This window comes from Parambassis ranga, chromosome 4, assembly GCF_900634625.1.
Source record: "Parambassis ranga chromosome 4, fParRan2.1, whole genome shotgun sequence".
NCBI lineage: Eukaryota > Metazoa > Chordata > Actinopteri > Ambassidae > Parambassis > Parambassis ranga.
In genome coordinates, this window is record NC_041025.1 from 19,434,551 (window position 1) to 19,451,893 (window position 17,343).

Below are 17,343 nucleotides of genomic sequence, written 5' to 3' on the forward strand. Positions count from 1 at the left end.
TCATATAAAAACAGCTGAAGAGGTTTATTTCCCAGGAATTTGCATAGTAAATAATGCAGAGGAAATGCAGAGCTGTAGGTGCACAGTACACACACCTCTGTAATCCAAACAACACTGCTGACGAATGCATGTATGGTTACACATACACACTGTTTAATCTGAGGTATGAACAAACGTACTCTATAAACAGGGTAAATCTAATACTTCATATAGGCTAGGATTTAAAACAAAGATTTAAATTTTGAGTTTTCTTCAAACACTTGTTATGATCTGGGTTCTGGAATGCACTCACATTCCTGTTAGTAGCATGTCATTACCCAAACCAAGACAGCATCCAGTGAAAAGCTTAGTTAGGAAGTGTAATACACATTAAATACATATAAATTAACTATTCTGCTGATTGACAAAAGCTTGCTGCCTAAACCCAGTGCAAAAGGTCCTCTACTAAATAAACAAAGCATGGATGAGACGAACGAAAAGAAATGACATGAAGATATAACCCGGGACCCTGAAAATCAAAAATGTCACATTAAAAATGTTTTTAAAACACAACACACAAATGGAAGCAAAAAAAAAGAAAGAAAAGATAAGAAAATCCTGAACATCAGACTTCTAAGTTGTGAACATTTCAAGTAAAGCTCGACGATCTAAGATTCCTATATAACACGGTTAACATAACAAGAAACACGCCGAACACAACTAGCACTGCTCCCACTGTTACCATTCATATAAATTAATGTATCATCTAAACTAATCATTCCCAGCTTTACCAGTGATCTGCATATTTTCTCCCAAAGGCGCGCGTGCACACACACACACACACTCACACGGTACCAGACAATCCGTCTGATCTGAAAAATCAAAAACACGTGTGTGAACCTTTCAACTGTTCAACTACCTGCCTTCATGTTATTGTCAGCACATATCACAAATACACACACACACACACACACATATATACACAAAAGGAATTCCAATCTGTACTGACTTGCACATAAATTACACACAATAACAGCGTTTCCAGAGTAACACAAACAACGTTTATGGCTGCAAAGGGAGAAAGACTCAGTGCAGTAAAAGTGCAGTAAACCTGGCGTTAAACTTGACACTGCAGCTTCTACACACCGGTTTAGTTCCTGATGCTGAAAGCTTTGGTCTTCTTGATGTTAAGGAGTGGAGGCTTGATCTTTGGTTTGTTTTCAGCTGTGTTCTGTCTGTCCGAGGAGGGGAATCGGAGCCTGTAGATGTCTGGGTACTGTTTCTGAAACTAAAGCAAAGAAGATAAGATGCCAGTACAGAGAATGAGACTCTATTGTTTCTGAACCGCAACAGCCTGTCTGATGTTTTTGTTGCAGAGGATTAAAACCTCTTTCATACATGGGACACTGCTTGTTTAAGTAGTCTGTTGAAGTGATGGCATCATTCATGCGACATTCCTACATCATGAGCGAGAGGTGTTTTTGAACGCAAGGACTAACAGGTCATTACTTCTGACTCCTTGGTGTGCATTTTGGCCCTATTCAGTCATCCAGTGGCTCATTTTTCCCTCATCACCTTGATCCTTATGTTCTGCATGTTTAGAAGAGTTATGCACACTTGAGATTTTTTTTCTTTAGAACAGGGACTTTTACTTCGCACATCGGGGAGATTTGTTTCTACCGAACTCCCTAAAAGATATTCCTGTATCCATCTTTAAAACTGGGTTCATTATTCACTTTCCTTTTAGGTTTAGTAACACCTTTATTGTTCACAACCGTACAGCAAAAAACCTTTGATCTTTGCCTTTATTGTTGCTGTACAAAATAAACTAGTTAGTAGGAATGTGGATTTATTCAGTGGAGTGTTGTGGGTAGTTAAGGTTTATATAAAACAATGAAAATCTTACATTTACAAGATTCAGGTCAGATTATATATGTTTTGGACATCGGGGTGTGAGCCAGATAGAAAGGGGCAGCAGGCCAGATTTGGCCTGCAGGCCTTGAGTTTGACATGTATGACCTAAAGGACTGTACCACCCTGCATCGGTCCTGCAGTTGAATAACACCTAGAAAGAGGCACAATATGTGTGGTATGTTTGCCAGACTTGCAAGATTAAACTGTTATCATATTGTAACCTTTACAGAAACGTGTGCCCTTTTTCAGACATGAAGATGACACACTAACACTGATTTTTATTTTAGTGCATGTCAACAAAAGTCTGGTCAAGTATCAAAATCAAAAGTTTTCTTACCTGCTTCAGTTTTTTGCGTCTGTCCTTTTCGCTTATGTTCTGGTCTGTCAGCAGCACCTCCAGCAGCTCCTCCATGGCCTTCTGAGAGGATTCCAGTTTCTGCTGTTCAAACTCAGCACCACTAATCTGACGACAGAAGGCATAGATCGGCACCGGAGCGCAAACTGGATCGGCATCGTCAGTGTTGCAGGGGAAGTCGACCGGGACCTGGGATCAGAAAAGTAAAACCACATCTGTATGCCTGTACTGCCATTTTTAGACATTCCAGCAGATGGAGCCATTTTAGAAACAACCATGTGGACCTGGTTTATTTCTTTCTCAATTTCTAGATCTATAAAATGTTCTCAAAATAACCAAAAATACAAACTTACTGCTCACAAGCCTAAAAGTGTTGCATAGGTAGTGTTTGTGCATGCAGGTAGTGATTAAATGAATACCTGCACTGTGCGCAGGTACTGTACGTGGTCAGTGATGGCGCTGAGCAGGTACTGCGGCACTGACAGGATGCTCTCTTGATGATCCATTAGAAATGACACCAGTCTGGTAGCTAACAGCTCATCCAAATCACACTCCTCAGCGCTGCCCAGGACGCAGCCTGAAAACGTGTGAACCATCTGTGAATCACAAAATAATACATGTTGAGGGGTCAACAATGTCAGGCACAGGGTAAACAAGTTCTGTTTGCTGGTTCCTCACCAGTGTTCGGGTTCCAATGGCGGGGTGCAGGCGAGGCATGTCCACATTCTGGCTGATGCGTGACATCATCCTCATGAGGAGCTGCAACTTCCTGCGAGAAGACGGTGGAAGGAGAAGGGTGCAAAGCTGCAGGGCCTCGATGGCTACACGCTCACACTGCGGCTGAAGAACACCTACATAAGCACACACACACACACACACACACACAATGACAGTCGAGGTGAATCTGTTTAACAATCAGTACAAAAAATATGAGCGGTAGAATCATCCATATAACCACATTCATCCATCAGTGCTACATTCACTAGACAAATGAATGGATGAATGAGAAGATTAATCTACAAACTACAAAAATTAAGAGTAATTTACATAATACAAAAAGTTAGTACCCCTCTTTAAATTCTGTTTCTTTCTCTCTGTACTGTCTACCTCTTCTTCTTCTCCTTTACCCAGCTAGTTATCAGCAGGAGGGCTCTCCCTTATCAGCCAGGTCCTGCTTAAGGTTTCTTCCTGTTAAAAAAGGAGTTTTTTTCTCCTCGCAGACCTGCAGAAGGTACTAACTTTTGAACAGCAGCCTATCACAGTATGAACTGTAATAGGCTGCTAGCAGCAGAGGCATTAAGTGCATGAAATGTGAGAAGGCCAACTGGACCTCACCTCACTGAGGGGACATAACTAAAGAAAGACAAAGGTAGCATGAACAGGTGGTCTTCATAGAACTCTACTTTGTTTTTCTTTTTTTTCCTGACAGGATAGTTTAAAAATATATCCTAATAATTCATAACACAGACAGTAAGGTCATTTCTGCAAACCCTTTTTACCAGTACAGGTGTTAGATGTTAGATGAGGTTAATGTGATTAGACATCCACAGAGAAGCAGACACAGACAGACAGACAGGTAGAGGTGAGAAGGTCTTACTGTGCTCAGGTTTGGGTTGGGGGAGCTGGGAGCTGCTGGTGGGCACACAGACAGGTGGTTTGAACAGTGAAACAGGTCGAGGCGGTGGCTTGGACACATCCAGAGAGCTGAGGCAGCGTCGGACAACAACAGGTGCAGGAAGCGTCCAAAGATTTGAGGTACTGGAGGCGGGTCTGGGCCCACTATGTCCAGTGGCACCACTGGACCCTTGTACTTTGGTTGCAGCAGATGTAAAAGTGTAGGAGGAAGGATGACAAAAAGAGGAGGAGGGATGACAGGAGGACAGTGAGGGGGGGCGCGAAGCTGAGGAGGAGTGTTGCTGGCTTGCAGGGGTGCTCACATTGAGGCAGCTGGACGCTCGACCCTGCCACTTGAGCTCTTTTATATCTTCCTCCTTGGTTTCGATGACAATGTCCAGACAGCTGCCTACACTGCGGGGTCGCAAGGAACATGACCTCTTTGCAGCTGAAAGTCTAGCCATGGACACTACAGACAGTCTATTTCTGGTTGGAACACTTTCACTAGTAACAGGGGTCCTTTTAGACACAGTTGTAAAGTCTGACTGAGTCAGTGGTGTTGTGATGGCAGAGCTATCACTCTGGCTCCCGTTGCTATGGGCACAGGATGCTAGACTGTCATTGGACAGAAACAGCTGTTGTTGGGTCATAGGGGAAGAATCATCAAGAATGGTTTCCAGTGAGCAGCTCCTGGTTTGAGGTCTTAAGGAACCAGCTGTGTTCAAGCTCATGCAGCTGCCTCCTAACTGACCGGCACCTGTGCCATCCACAACTCCCCTAAGGGCAGCCAGTTTCCCACCGAGCACTTCTCTCATGGGTGATTCTGTCTCATCACATGTACCCTGTCTCAGCAGTGACAGGAGCAAACACTCTGTGGAGCGAAACGATGACTTAGCTGGAGGGGGAACTGAGGGAAGATCGGACTTCTTGCGTTTCCCACGTTGCTGCTTAGCGGGCGCAGCCACGTACCCACAAAACACTGAAAGCAGATAAATGGAGGAAAAGCCAAAGGCAGAGGCAGGCAGAGTGTGAGTGCAAGCAGACAGTGAAAGGACGGGAGAACGTTTAGTTAGTTCATACTTTTAAGTGTACACAAAGAACCATCAGCAGGACAGAGACAACAAAAACAACAAGTACAGCTGTTCTCATTCTTGTTAGGATTCAACCAAAACCTCTGTTAGGAATCAAAAGGCACGGTTAGAGGTCAAGCACAACATGTTGACGTCACATGTTCCTGAAAAAAAAACATACATATGCCTGCAGCATTATATCAACAACTCTGAAGTGCAGAGCAGTATCTGCAAACCTACCCAGAACGTTGATAAAAAGTTCATATAGTTCGTATGTGAGCAAAGGCTGAGGAAGACTGTAGAAGTAATCAGACACTGTTTTGAAGACGTCTCTTTCAAAGCCGGGATACGATGGCTGAGCGCTGTCATACTTCGGCCCTGGAAATAAAACAGCAAGATATCACAAGTCTGAAAAACACCTTAGAGGGACGGGTCAGTCTCAGCAATTTAAAATAGTTACTGTATAACAATTCTTATTTAAGCCTTTAGTGGCCTCAGTATTAATTCTCGAAAAAGACATTGCTATCGAAGTTTTTCAAATGCATTTTAAGCACCACACAACTTAACAAGAAGAAGCAGAAATCATCTAAACTCTGCATCTACACACTAAACAATCTATATGGATGAAATAAAAAGAGAATGAATTTTGGATTGAACTATTCCTTTGAGAGATGCTACTACTCACAGTTAGCCAGGCTCTTCATGGCAGACAAAACCCAGTGTGGAAGGTCATCTAGAGAGGCAAGTGACAGATAACAACGTTGGCAGCTACAATATACAACGTCTTGGGTTGTTAAGCCTTGTGGCCTTCTCTCATTTACATGAAAATCGAAGGTTTGTGGATTTTTTTTTTGCTGATTTAAAAAAAAAACATACTTGTTTTGTCATCCAGAGTGACTACCCCATGTTTGTTGACTTTGGTCATATTATGGATGATGTTCTGTGGGTTTATGTAGCGCTGGTCTAAAACTCCATCAACAGATGCAACTCCCAGAATCCTTTGAAGGCTGGAACACACAACACAAAAGGTTTCGTTACAAAGGGTTCTATGTATTGCCGTTATCTGTCTTCTTGTGTGTTTTGTGACAAATGTGTCGTAGATTTTTGGTGTATTTTTACTGGGTCAGGGTGATGTCCCTCCAGATGTCCTGTTCATCCTCTGCTGTCAGCTCTCGTCTCTGCATCTGCTGCTCTTCTGTTAGCTGATTTGCCCCCTCTTGTTGTGAATGAAGGGCAGGATCTACATTTTCCTGTAGAGGACAGAGAATGTGGCTTCAGTCTCTGCTGCGAACTGTCTTCTAAGTGAAAGGGTCTTAAACTCACCTGGGTCTCCTTCTCATGCTTCTTGATGCTCCTGAACTTAAAGAAGCCTTCCTTGTCCTTAAGTGAAGGTCTTTTCTTTATGGAACTGGAACCCGGAGCAGCTGGACATGGAATGGGCTTCAGAGGAGAAGTGGAAGGAAATCTAGAAGAAAAACACAACTTTAATTTTACATCTATGTCTGCATGCAGAGTACCAACAAATTTCATACCTGTATAGTGTGTTATTGTCCTCCAGATCCTCCTTTCCCCAGCGGCCCTTCACATCCTCAATTACATGGTTCTTAAGGAACTTCTTCAGAAGCTGAACCGTTTGTTGCCTGGTGACATCTGGGCCAAAGTTGCTGTTGCTACAGAGAAGCTGGTGCAGCCAATCCACAGCAGCAGAGGCAGTGAAGCAGGAAGCATAGTGTCTGAAGTTCTGGCGGTGCTTCCTTAGGGGCATGCCAGCCCGAAACAAACGGGTCACCTCATTCCACTGAAAGAGGACAGACTTAGAGTTTAGTATGCAGAGTTCAGTTTGCTTGGAGGTTTACATGATTTTATGTTTTGTTTTGAACGACAGCTGTGTATCTGTCACAGAGATGAGCTCTTTTCCTGGAGCGAGAGCAACCACCTACTGCTCAATGTGACAAAGACAAAGGAACTAGTGGTGGATCTGAGGAGGACAAAAGCCCCTTCCAGCATCAAAGGGGTCAGTGTGGAGGTGATGGAGGAGTACAAATACCTGGGAATGTAATTGGACCACAAACTGGACTGGAGTAAGAATGTGGACACTGTCTACAGTCTACTGAACTCTGAATTGTAACAGTCACTCAGACACTGTACATTCATACTGGTACATTCATGTCATGCTCTTTACTATGCAAAGGTTTTTATACAATAGCAAATATGTTTCTTCTTCTTTAGACACAACTCAGGGATTTAAATGCTATCTAGGTATTTAGATATTTATTATATATTTCTATTTCATATTTCAATTTATCTTTGACTTCTATTTGTCTGTAACAAAAATGAATGTCCCCTCAGGGATAAACAAAGTGATTCTGATTATAGAGCTGTTACACTACATATGGTTGTTTCTATGTGTATTCAAATACACATATTTACTATTCTTCCAACTCTGTGTATGTGTGTACATATCTTTATCTTGTGCATTTCAAGACAATGCAACTCTACTTTTTACATTTTGTATTCTATTCAATTGAATTTAATTATTGTAACAATTTCCCTCTATCTTTTTCTGAAAATCACCTGACTTGTCCGCTTATACTAGATCTAACAGTTATTGCAGGGATAAGGAATTATCATTAATCAGGAGTACCAACATTAGGACATGAACATAATTGAAAAATAATACAGAAACTGTACCCCTTTTGGTTTTAAAGCTACATTTTTGCTCTGGTATCCTGTTAAAATAAAGTACCTGGTACATTTTTAAGCTATTGATACTGAGAACATTAAGTTGCAGGAAAAAAAAATCTTCAGAAAACTTGTGTCAAATTGTGCCACAAAAGAATAAGTGAGCACTTCTGCATGGCTGAGAAGAATACAACGCGGTTCAATAACTAGTTTCAGGTAGGGTCGGTAATAAGACAAACGTTCTTTAAAGTGGCTAACAGCTGAGCGGCTTCGTTTCGGTTGGTGATCATAATGAGCTCTAGCTGCTAGCTTAGAACACTACTGTGAACTTACCAGTTTCGTGGCTCGGTACGGTCCAGGAGTGATAAGATGAGAACTCATGTTTATCACACATAAAAATGCTGCGCTGGCGTTCTTACTTCATTCGATATGAAACGTTAAAAAAATATCCATTAGCCAACAGGACGAAATATTTATGTGTGTTTTGCTACCAGCAGCTGAGCCGTCGCTCACCGCTGGCTGCTCTCCGTCTGTTCAAAATTACGAGCCGTGGAGTTCTCGCACCTGATTGGACGGCGGGCGGATCATGTGACCAGCCTCTAACAGAAGGGGATCTAGAGGAATATCAAAACAAAAACTCAGGTCACTACAAACAATTCCATTTTCTCATATAATATTTAATCTTTCTGACACTTTAAGTGGCAACTCTAAGCTCTTTGACATGTTTATAATCATATTGTTTCTACAAATGAGAAGCCAGTAATACTCAGTGGGCACTCTGACCATTGTTATATTCACAATTTGTGTGTGTCTGTGTGTGTATGTAGGCTATTTAAAATACATATTAGTGATTGATATTTGTAAACATCCCTTTAAGTGATTAGTGCACAGGTGGAGAAGCTCCTAATAAATATTTATTTATGAACTGACCCCTTGCCTGGAATATGTCTTATTTGTAGTAGCAGCCCAGAGTACATACAGAGAGCACTGTCACCAATGCAACTGGGGGGAAAGCTCTTTTCCATTCAGATACATGAGAATGGAATTACCATTAACATCACTTAACAGGCCTTTTGTGAGGAAAATCAGTTAAAGGCAGAGTTTCAATGTGGTAGGGCTGAAAAAAGTGGAGGTTAGAGACATTCTCAAAGGAATAGATCTGCAAGGGACTCTTGTCACATGCAAATGTCTGCAAACAGAACACTAACAATTATAAATCCTGCTTTTCTGCTTATCCAATCTAGACTAGACCAACTCTAATGTATTAAAGTACAGTAGGAAAATATTGTATGTAGCTAGTTTGTCTTTATTCTTCGACTCTTGTCCAATGCCATTGCCTGGTGGATTCCAGTATTGTATTATTACTGAATTTGACTATTATACTGTTTATCATCAGCACTTCCTTGATGTATGCCATCATTATGCTATATGCACAGAAACATGTCTATCAATTAAAAGCAATATATATATATATATATATATATATATATATATATATATATATATATATATATATATATATATATATATATATATATATATATATATATATAGACATGTTTCTTGTAATTTTTATATAATTATTTTTTTTAATGTATTTGAATCTTAGTTGCAGTGGGGATTTATTATCCAGCTGCTGAAAATTGGGACCACATTTTGTTTGGATCCTGAAAGTAATTAGACTTTTTATTAGGTTTAAGACAACAATCAACTTTAAACATCAATTTTATGTTTTACTACAGTTTTGAAATGAACTTTTGTTCCTTGTCTAAAAGAACTGCCGTGACCCGGATTCGAACCGGGGTTGCTGCGGCCACAACGCAGAGTACTAACCACTATACGATCACGGCAAGCCATACTTTGGATGAAGGCAAGTCACATTCGACACGATGGTACCCGTGACATGTCTCTATTTTAGTTGAAAATTATTTTAAACAGCAGGCCACGATCAATTCCGAGAGAAAACGACGTTTAGGATGATTTTAATCACCTTTAATTGCGACGGATCTGCGGAGTTATCATCGTAGCAAAGATCGTATATATGGGTGGATGCTTGCTTACGTCTAAAAACTTGGGCTGCGTTCTGGTTTATAGTATGAAGAAATAGATCATCCATTCATTTAAACTCTAAATCAGTTGTAAACAGTTAAATATTGTCTCTCTGTAGTATTACTTAAATGTGTGGAATTATATATGGAATATATTCAAAAGCGAATAAGTGAATAAATAAAGTACTGATTTGTTTTCAAAATAACACTTCGGTGATGCCGCTTACTTTCGTTGCATCTCTGAATGTAGGCGTGGCTTGTGGAAGTTTAAAATCAAGTCGGCCATTGATTGGTCGATAACTGTGCATTGTCGCCGGACGGCTGTATTTTCTTTGCTCATTGGATAAGATGCAGCAAGCTCTCGTCTGTCATTGGCTGATTAAACAACACGACCGAATTTCAAACTAGTTCGTCACTGTGTGTTGTGGAAGTAAGCGTGTTGAAACGTTTGCTTGTAGTTGGGTAGTGTCACAGGCTGAACGGAACTAAATATTTTTAAAATAACAAACGCGAACTAAGTAACATGTAGCTAGTTAATACGCTGGTGCTATCTTTTTAAATTAGGAATGGCTGAAACGGTAACTCCGGCACAAAGAAGAGGCTTTCTGGACTTCAGTCCGGTGAGGAGAGACGACGCTGATAAGGAGAATGATGTTCCTGTTTTGAGTTTGATCCAGTTTTCAAAAGCTCCTTTCGTGACATTTGGATCCGTAAAAGTGGGAACCTCGAAGTCGGCTGTCCTACGAATTGAGAACCCCACAGAGGAGGCAGAGGCGGAGGTTACTGTTGACAAGATCCCCTCAAGTAAAGGCTTCTCTGTGGACCACAACAGCTTCACGATCCAGGTGTGTTTAAGCTAACAAGCTACCAAGCTTGAAGTGGCACAAATTAAAACAATCTGTCAGATTGCGGTGTCTAAAATTAATATAATTCTTGTACTTTTTGTTTGTAGCCTGGAGGTTCGTTCAGTTTGACAGTAACATGGACTCCAGCAGAGGACGGTGGGATCAGGGAGCTCCTCATATTCAATGTCTGCGGGGTCATCAAGCACCAGGCTGTCCTGCTGGGGAGAGCAGAAGCACCAAAAAAGAAAAAGGTAGTAAACTTAGGCTGCTAAAATTCATTTATATCGTAAAGATTATAGATGTTAGACTGCTTTTTTGAAACTTTCTTTACTAAAAAAAAAATCCCTTTTTTTTGCCAGACAACACTGTGTTGCATGTCTAAGATACTCAAAACAAGAATAAGGTTTTATTCAGGTTACTTACCCCAGGTTGAACTGTCTACATGCACTCAACCATATCTGTGTTGCTCAGGCACATGTGAGGGGAAGTTGTCTACATCATGGTCTTGACATGTGCTTTTTTTTGTGTTTCAGAAGAGCTTATGGGATACTATTAAAAACAAAAGAGGGGATGAAAAAATAGCCGCACCAAGAAGAAAGAAAATGCAGCTGCCTCTCAAGATGGCACCAAATAAAACCTTCCAAGTGTCAAGACAGCCGCAGTACAAACGGCACAAACCGCGCAGCCCCCTTGCTTCTCTTAACGAGGGAAAAACTGTCAGAGAGAGGTCCCTCACGAAGCCTGGCCTCATTGACAGTCTCGGCATAAAAACAGAGGACACTTTAAATCCTAAAGAGTCTTTGGCCTTGTCAGACCAGGAGAATATTTTCCATATTCAGAGGAGCTCTCCTCCTGTGTTACTTGTCCCAACCTCAAAGCTGACGGACTCCAGTAACACGTTGGTTGGCCCAGACGCCCTGGCAGGAAAGCCTGAAAACAAAGAGCTAAGCAAAATGCTTAACAGGACGCTGTCACCTATCGGGACACCAGAGAAGTTTAAAAAACTGATGCCTCATATTCAGTCAGAAAGTCCCCTTCCTGCTATCGTAAACTCTCCTGCCCCAGTTCTCTCTTTGAAAGACGCCTTGGCCCTCATTAACTCTGACCTGAGCCAGGTTAACACCAGTCCTCGAGACACATCTTCAGGTTGTGACTTTTCAGATTCACTGGAATCCAACAGTGGAAATCATGGCTGTGGATCTGACAACAATGTCCTCAAACCTTTACCCGACAGCCCGGAGCTGACCAATTCCACCGAGCCGAGGCTCACATTCTTTGTCAGCAAAAAGGTTGTTGTGAGTGAGGTTGCAGTTTTTCAGGCTGATGAAGTTACAGAAAAGGTCACAAAGCCTTCTTTTACATCAGCCACAGTGACAAAGTGCAAAGCTCCTGTTGAGACAAACAGCCTGAGTGGAAGGAAAATAAAGAAGTCACGACGGAGGCTCTTGGAGAAAACTCTTGAGTTGTCTGATAGCAGCAGTCAGGGTGAGTCTGGTCTGGGCACACCGAGCCTCCCCGTTATAGACTCTGATGCAAGAACCCCCTCATGTGAAGACAGACTTCAGATCCCAGAGTTCACCTCCTCCAGCCCGACTCCTGGGTTTGGTACCTCGCCTGCACCTGTCAAATTTCCTGTCTTGTCTCCTCCGCCCATGGCTCCTTCTCGCTTTTCTTTCTCCGCCACTTCTCCACCTCCTTCTGTCCCCGCTCCCATTGCTTTTACCTTCACCTCTACTTCACCCGTGGGGTCATCTTCTCCTCTTCACTGCAAACTCTTTTCAAACTCTAATGAGCGCCCGACTGCCTCAGCGAACCCCTCTGTTCAGGAGGAGTCATTTCCGGTTCATGTGGCAATGCAGAGCAAGAAAAGGAAGAGTGAGGAGTATCTGAAAAGCAACGGGAAAATCGAGGATGCAGCAAAGACGGAACCGGTCAAAAGGAGCAAGGGGTTAACTCGAAAAACTGAGCCCTCCAGACCAGTTCCAGAGAGGAGACACAGAACAGCAGGTGAGCAAAGGAAAAGTCAATTCAACTGACTCACTGTATGGTGTTGCTCTTTATGTTCAAGTCTATTGTCATGCTGTGCAAGCTGTTGACGCAAGATGCACGCCTACATAGACATAAGATCTACGTATGTCTACACAGTATGAAGATACATAAGCAAAACCTGTGGCTTTTCTGTGCTATATAGATAAATACACCCTGGTTTGACATATTCAGATAAATAATGTTAATAAAAATTGTGTATTAAAAACTTTACTTTCTCAGGTTCAGCACGCTCAGTGACTTCATCATCTCTACGGACCACAAGGCCTGCGGTTCCTGCTCAGGCCAAGCAGCAGAGCTCCAAAGTTGTCTCACGAGGTATTCAGTGAATATTCCACGTGGGGCTAATGTGCATTTTTTTTCATATTCATCCACTTTTTGACTGTTTGCTGACATGTTTTGTGCTCACAGGTGCATCGTCTCTGAAGGCCTCCACTGCTCCATCTGCGAAGATGGCAAAAGTAGTTGCCGTAGCGCAGTCAAAGCTGACATTTATAAAGCCTGCGCAAACAGGTATTTGACGGCAGGACGTGGTGTAGCTTTTGTCATGCCTTTTTTCTTTCTTTCTTTCTTAAAATCCACTCTTTTTTTTAGCTTTACCGAGACACCCGATGCCGTTTGCTGCCAAGAACATGTTCTATGATGAGAGGTGGATTGAGAAGCAGGAGACAGGATTTACATGGTGGATCAACTACGTGCTCACACCAGATGATTTTAGAGTCAACACTGAAGTGACGAAAGGTAAACATCATGACCATCATTTGACCAATTCAGGATTTATCGAAGCATCTAAGTTTTTTTTTTTCCTGTATATTTCCTCTAGCGAACGCAGTGTCTCTTGCCATGGGCAGCAATGACCGGTTCATTGTTCATAAAGCTCCCACCAAAGAGGAGATGTCTTTCAGCACATACACGGCCAAACGGAAGCTGAACCGCCTTCGTCGCTCTGCCTGTCAGCTGTTCACATCCGAGGCGATGGTGAAAGGAATTCAGAGGCTCGAACTGGAGGTGGAAGCCAGGCGGTTGCTTGTCCGGAAAGACCGCCATCTTTGGAAGGACATAGGTCTGGTATTATAACGCGATACCTGATGCCTGATTTCCATTCAACAAAATTGAAAGTGACCTATTCGCTCTTTTTCTTCATCTTCCAGGTGAACGCAAGAAAGTCCTCAACTGGCTCCTTTCATACAATCCACTGTGGCTAAGAATTGGACTGGAGGTATTCTGACACTTCCATGTGTGTTTTCTGCTGCTTTTGTTGCCTTTGATAGTTTCTTCATCATTGTTTTTCATCCTCAGACGATCTACGGCGAGCTGATCTCCCTCGAGAGCAACAGCGACGTGTTGGGTCTGGCTATGTTCATCCTCCAGCGGCTGCTCTGGAATCCCGACATCGCAGCAGAGTTCAGACACCCCAAAGTGCCTCACCTGTACAAAGATGGTAATTTATCACAAAAGATATTTGTGCTGCATACATATTTGCAAGTGTATATATAGTTTTCACAAACGTTTGTTTTTCTGCTGACGGCAAAATAATATTTTCAGCAGATATCTCCACACTCACAGCAACCAGTCCACTGTAATTAACTATGCTGCAAGATTAGGAGCTGCTATTTTAATAGTTTTCTTTGTGGATTTATTTAATGAATATGTTACTAATTCATTCATAATACAATTTCGGAAACATTCATTTTGTTTCCCTGAACTGAAACAAAGAAACCAAATGTTTGAGAACTGTTACAATTAGTGCTGTGTTATTTAAACCCATGTGAAAGCCTGCCTGCCTTTTCCCGGTCAGGCCACGAGGAGGCACTGTCTCGCTTCACTCTGAAGAAGCTGCTCCTGCTGGTGTGCTTCCTGGACAAGGCCAAAGAGTCCCGGCTAATCGAACACGACCCCTGTCTGTTCTGTGTGGATTCTGAGTTCAAGGTAAGCAAAGGCGCCTCCACCCTGTAGACAACAACACAGAGCTAAATGAATAACTGTGCCATGTAATAAGACAGTACAAAGATACAAAAAGAATATAATAGAATAAAAAATGTGAAAAAATAATAAGATGGATTGAATTGGTACCATGCTGCATGTGGCTTTGTTCCTTTTGCAGGCGAGTAAAGACTTGCTGCTGGCCTTCTCAAGGGACTTCCTGAGTGGAGAGGGGATCCTGCCCCGGCACCTCGGCTACCTTGGGTTGCCCGTCTCCCATGTACAGAAGCCGCTGGATGAGTTCAACTTCGCTGTGAAGAATTTGGCAGTTGATTTAAAATGCGGCATTCGTCTAGTGTGAGTTACATATTATGAATTTGAATCCAATGCCATGATCTAAAACAGGATGCCTGCTAACGTCTGCGTTCTGTGTTTATGACTTCCTTTTTGTGTATTTACTTCTTGTATGCAAAGACAAAAACTGTAAATCTACTCATCAGTAACAAGATTAGCAAAGAATGAATGGTGTTTTTGCTTCCAGGCGCGTGATGGAGCTCCTCGTCCAGGATTGGAGTTTGTCGACAAAGCTCCGTCTGCCTGCCATCAGCCGCCTGCAGAAGGTCCACAACATCGACATCACTCTGCAGGTGCTCAAAAGCAAAGGAGTCGACCTCAAGGATGAACACGGTAATAGATAAATTAATGCTGTGAAAACCTGAAGAAATTTCTGCCCTCTAGGGTCATTTTGAGCTGCATCAAAAGGATATTTGTTTTAAAGCACATACGAGCAACCCACAATCTCCTTGGTATAGACTAGAGAAATGAATTGCAGTTCCTCAAGTGGCCACTTGGGGCTGTTTTTTTTGTACAACTGCACCTGTTTGAATTTAGAATTCTATATTATTATGGCTCCTTCCTTGCTCCAGCACATTGCCTAATGCTTGCACTGTATCCTTATTTTCAGGGTCTACAATTGATTCCAGAGACGTTGTGGATGGACACAGAGAAAAGACACTGAGCCTCCTGTGGAAAATCATCTTTGCATTTCATGTTCGTGTCTCTTTTTGTTAAAGTTGACATCAAATTCTGTTATTTGTTTTTTAAGTTGATTAATTGAAATGATGTTATCAAATTTTTAAGGTGGAGGTGATTCTGGATGAGGATCAGCTCAGGGAAGAGATCACCTTTCTGAAAAGAACACTGAGGACCAAAAGGAGACTGGCATCCCTGAGGGCCGACCGGGGCATTCAGCCTAGCCCTGCAAAGACCAGGGTGGCATACAAACACAGCAGCACTAAGATTACCCTGCTGATGGACTGGGTCCGAACTGTGTGTGACTTTTACAAACTGAAGGTGAAGTGTTACTCTCAGGCCAAGGAAATATTGTAACGTTTGGGCGTGGAGTGGTTGTGATCTAAGAAAGAAAAATAAAAACATCTTATTGCATCTGTGCAGGTGGAGAACTTCACCGTGGCGTTCTCGGATGGCCGCGTCCTCTGCTACCTGATCCACCACTACCACCCAGGTCTCCTGCCAAACACGTCTATCAGTCACAATACCACTCAGACGGTCGAGTGCACACCGAGGGGCCGACTGGAGCTCAGCGGCTCAGCCAGCGACTCTGACAGCTCGTTTGACTCCTTGCCATTTGGCCTAAGCAGTATGTGTAGGCTTGTTGTTTAGATACGTCCAATAAAAATAGCCAAAATGTGCAGAGACGTATAAAATTATAGTAAAGCAAAATTAGAGATATTGACAGACTTGTATTTGTTTTTTTGTTCACAGGCCCAGATTCTCCATCACCAGAGTTCAAAGAGCTTCTGGAGAACGAGAAAAATAACTTCAGACTGGTCAACACTGCTGTGGCTTTCTTAGGCGGAGTTCCTGCCATGATCAACCCGGCTGACATGTCTAACACCATCCCCAATGAAAAGGTGAGTCCAGACAGGAGGTTTTACAGCACAGTGTCATATGTACTCATCTGTTTTTTGCAACGTACCTTCCTTGTCTACAGTCGTTTGAGAGGCGCCGCTGCTCCTTTGCACAAGACGGTTTTAGCATTTTAGGCATCACCTTCATGGAAAAACAGACTGATTTTGTTTTAATTCCTAGGTTGTGATGTCCTACCTGTCCTTCCTGTGCGCTCGTCTGCTGGACCTGAGGAACGAAACCAGAGCAGCCCGGGTCATTCAGGGCGCCTGGAGGAAATACAGACTAAAGAAAGATCTCCAGCTATACAAGGTTGGTGCCGTCTAATGATTTATTTGATTTAATTACAAAACTTGAAAGTCAATGGAGGGCATCAATCTGACTACAGCTGTTTCTGATTTGTTTATTGTACAATTACTCAGTTTAAGTTCTATATGTAAGGATTTAAGTAAAAGTTATTTGTCAGTGAATACAAACGTGCTGTAAAAATCAGGTCAAGTCCGACATTAAAAATGACAATAGTTGACATCAGTGACTGAATTATATACTTGATGGTCCAAGTTTGCTTTCTTTAAATCCACTTGCATCACTATTAAAATTTGGACTTTCGCTGAATTCGGTGGCTATAGATTGCTGTTACCCCAGTAAAAAATGAAAATACACATATGAAGAATGTTTCTGTTCTTTCTTTTGCTGATTAAGGAGAGGAATGTGGCTGCTATAAAAATCCAGTCCCTAGTGAGGAGTTTTCTCCAGAGGTGCCGAGCTAAGAGTCAGAATCATGCTGCCATCATCATCCAGTCATTCTGGAGAGGTTATGTGACCCGCAACAGGCTGAGGCTGAAAAAAGAAGCTCAGCTTCGTGCTATGCAGCATGATGCTGCTACTGTTATTCAGGTAAGTGTTAATACTTCCATAACGTGTGTGAGAGATTTAGG

General features: G+C 42.3%; 2 protein-coding genes and 1 non-coding gene across 6 annotated transcripts in view; 1 reads left to right on the forward strand and 2 right to left on the reverse strand.

Annotated features, from left to right (window-relative positions):
- depdc1a (DEP domain containing 1a) lies at window positions 1-10,722 on the reverse strand. 4 transcript variants are annotated; one of them, XM_028403224.1, is made up of 14 exons: window positions 10,602-10,722; window positions 8,179-8,228; window positions 7,948-8,032; window positions 6,465-6,730; window positions 6,256-6,397; window positions 6,052-6,182; window positions 5,809-5,939; window positions 5,618-5,665; window positions 5,173-5,310; window positions 3,846-4,841; window positions 2,927-3,099; window positions 2,668-2,844; window positions 2,231-2,437; window positions 1-1,267 (listed from the first exon to the last, which is right to left on the reverse strand). In XM_028403224.1, the coding sequence occupies exons 3-14, from the start codon at window positions 7,993-7,995 to the stop codon at window positions 1,130-1,132; spliced, it is 2,595 nt and encodes an 864-aa protein (XP_028259025.1). In that variant the 5' UTR covers window positions 7,996-8,032; window positions 8,179-8,228; window positions 10,602-10,722; the 3' UTR covers window positions 1-1,129. The 4 variants fall into 4 exon arrangements, with proteins under 4 accessions (XP_028259025.1, XP_028259024.1, XP_028259027.1 ...); XM_028403223.1 differs by having other exon boundaries at window positions 8,128-8,228; XM_028403226.1 differs by lacking the exon at window positions 3,846-4,841 and having other exon boundaries at window positions 7,948-8,228.
- Window positions 9,393-9,464, reverse strand: trnah-gug (transfer RNA histidin (anticodon GUG)). The gene has a single exon. It is a non-coding gene; the product is annotated as a tRNA-His (tRNA).
- aspm (assembly factor for spindle microtubules) overlaps window positions 10,093-17,343 on the forward strand; it is a 15,896-nt gene continuing 8,645 nt past the window's right edge. The window contains exons 1-18 of the mRNA XM_028403231.1: window positions 10,093-10,507; window positions 10,615-10,758; window positions 11,041-12,514; window positions 12,776-12,871; window positions 12,965-13,066; window positions 13,148-13,294; window positions 13,377-13,616; window positions 13,705-13,772; window positions 13,853-13,994; window positions 14,352-14,482; window positions 14,658-14,833; window positions 15,018-15,163; window positions 15,441-15,526; window positions 15,617-15,829; window positions 15,932-16,136; window positions 16,262-16,410; window positions 16,589-16,717; window positions 17,108-17,302. Of these exons, the coding sequence (XP_028259032.1) occupies window positions 10,229-10,507; window positions 10,615-10,758; window positions 11,041-12,514; window positions 12,776-12,871; window positions 12,965-13,066; window positions 13,148-13,294; window positions 13,377-13,616; window positions 13,705-13,772; window positions 13,853-13,994; window positions 14,352-14,482; window positions 14,658-14,833; window positions 15,018-15,163; window positions 15,441-15,526; window positions 15,617-15,829; window positions 15,932-16,136; window positions 16,262-16,410; window positions 16,589-16,717; window positions 17,108-17,302 (4,122 nt within the window). The 5' untranslated portion in view covers window positions 10,093-10,228. The remainder of the gene's footprint in view (window positions 10,508-10,614; window positions 10,759-11,040; window positions 12,515-12,775; window positions 12,872-12,964; window positions 13,067-13,147; window positions 13,295-13,376; window positions 13,617-13,704; window positions 13,773-13,852; window positions 13,995-14,351; window positions 14,483-14,657; window positions 14,834-15,017; window positions 15,164-15,440; window positions 15,527-15,616; window positions 15,830-15,931; window positions 16,137-16,261; window positions 16,411-16,588; window positions 16,718-17,107; window positions 17,303-17,343) is intronic.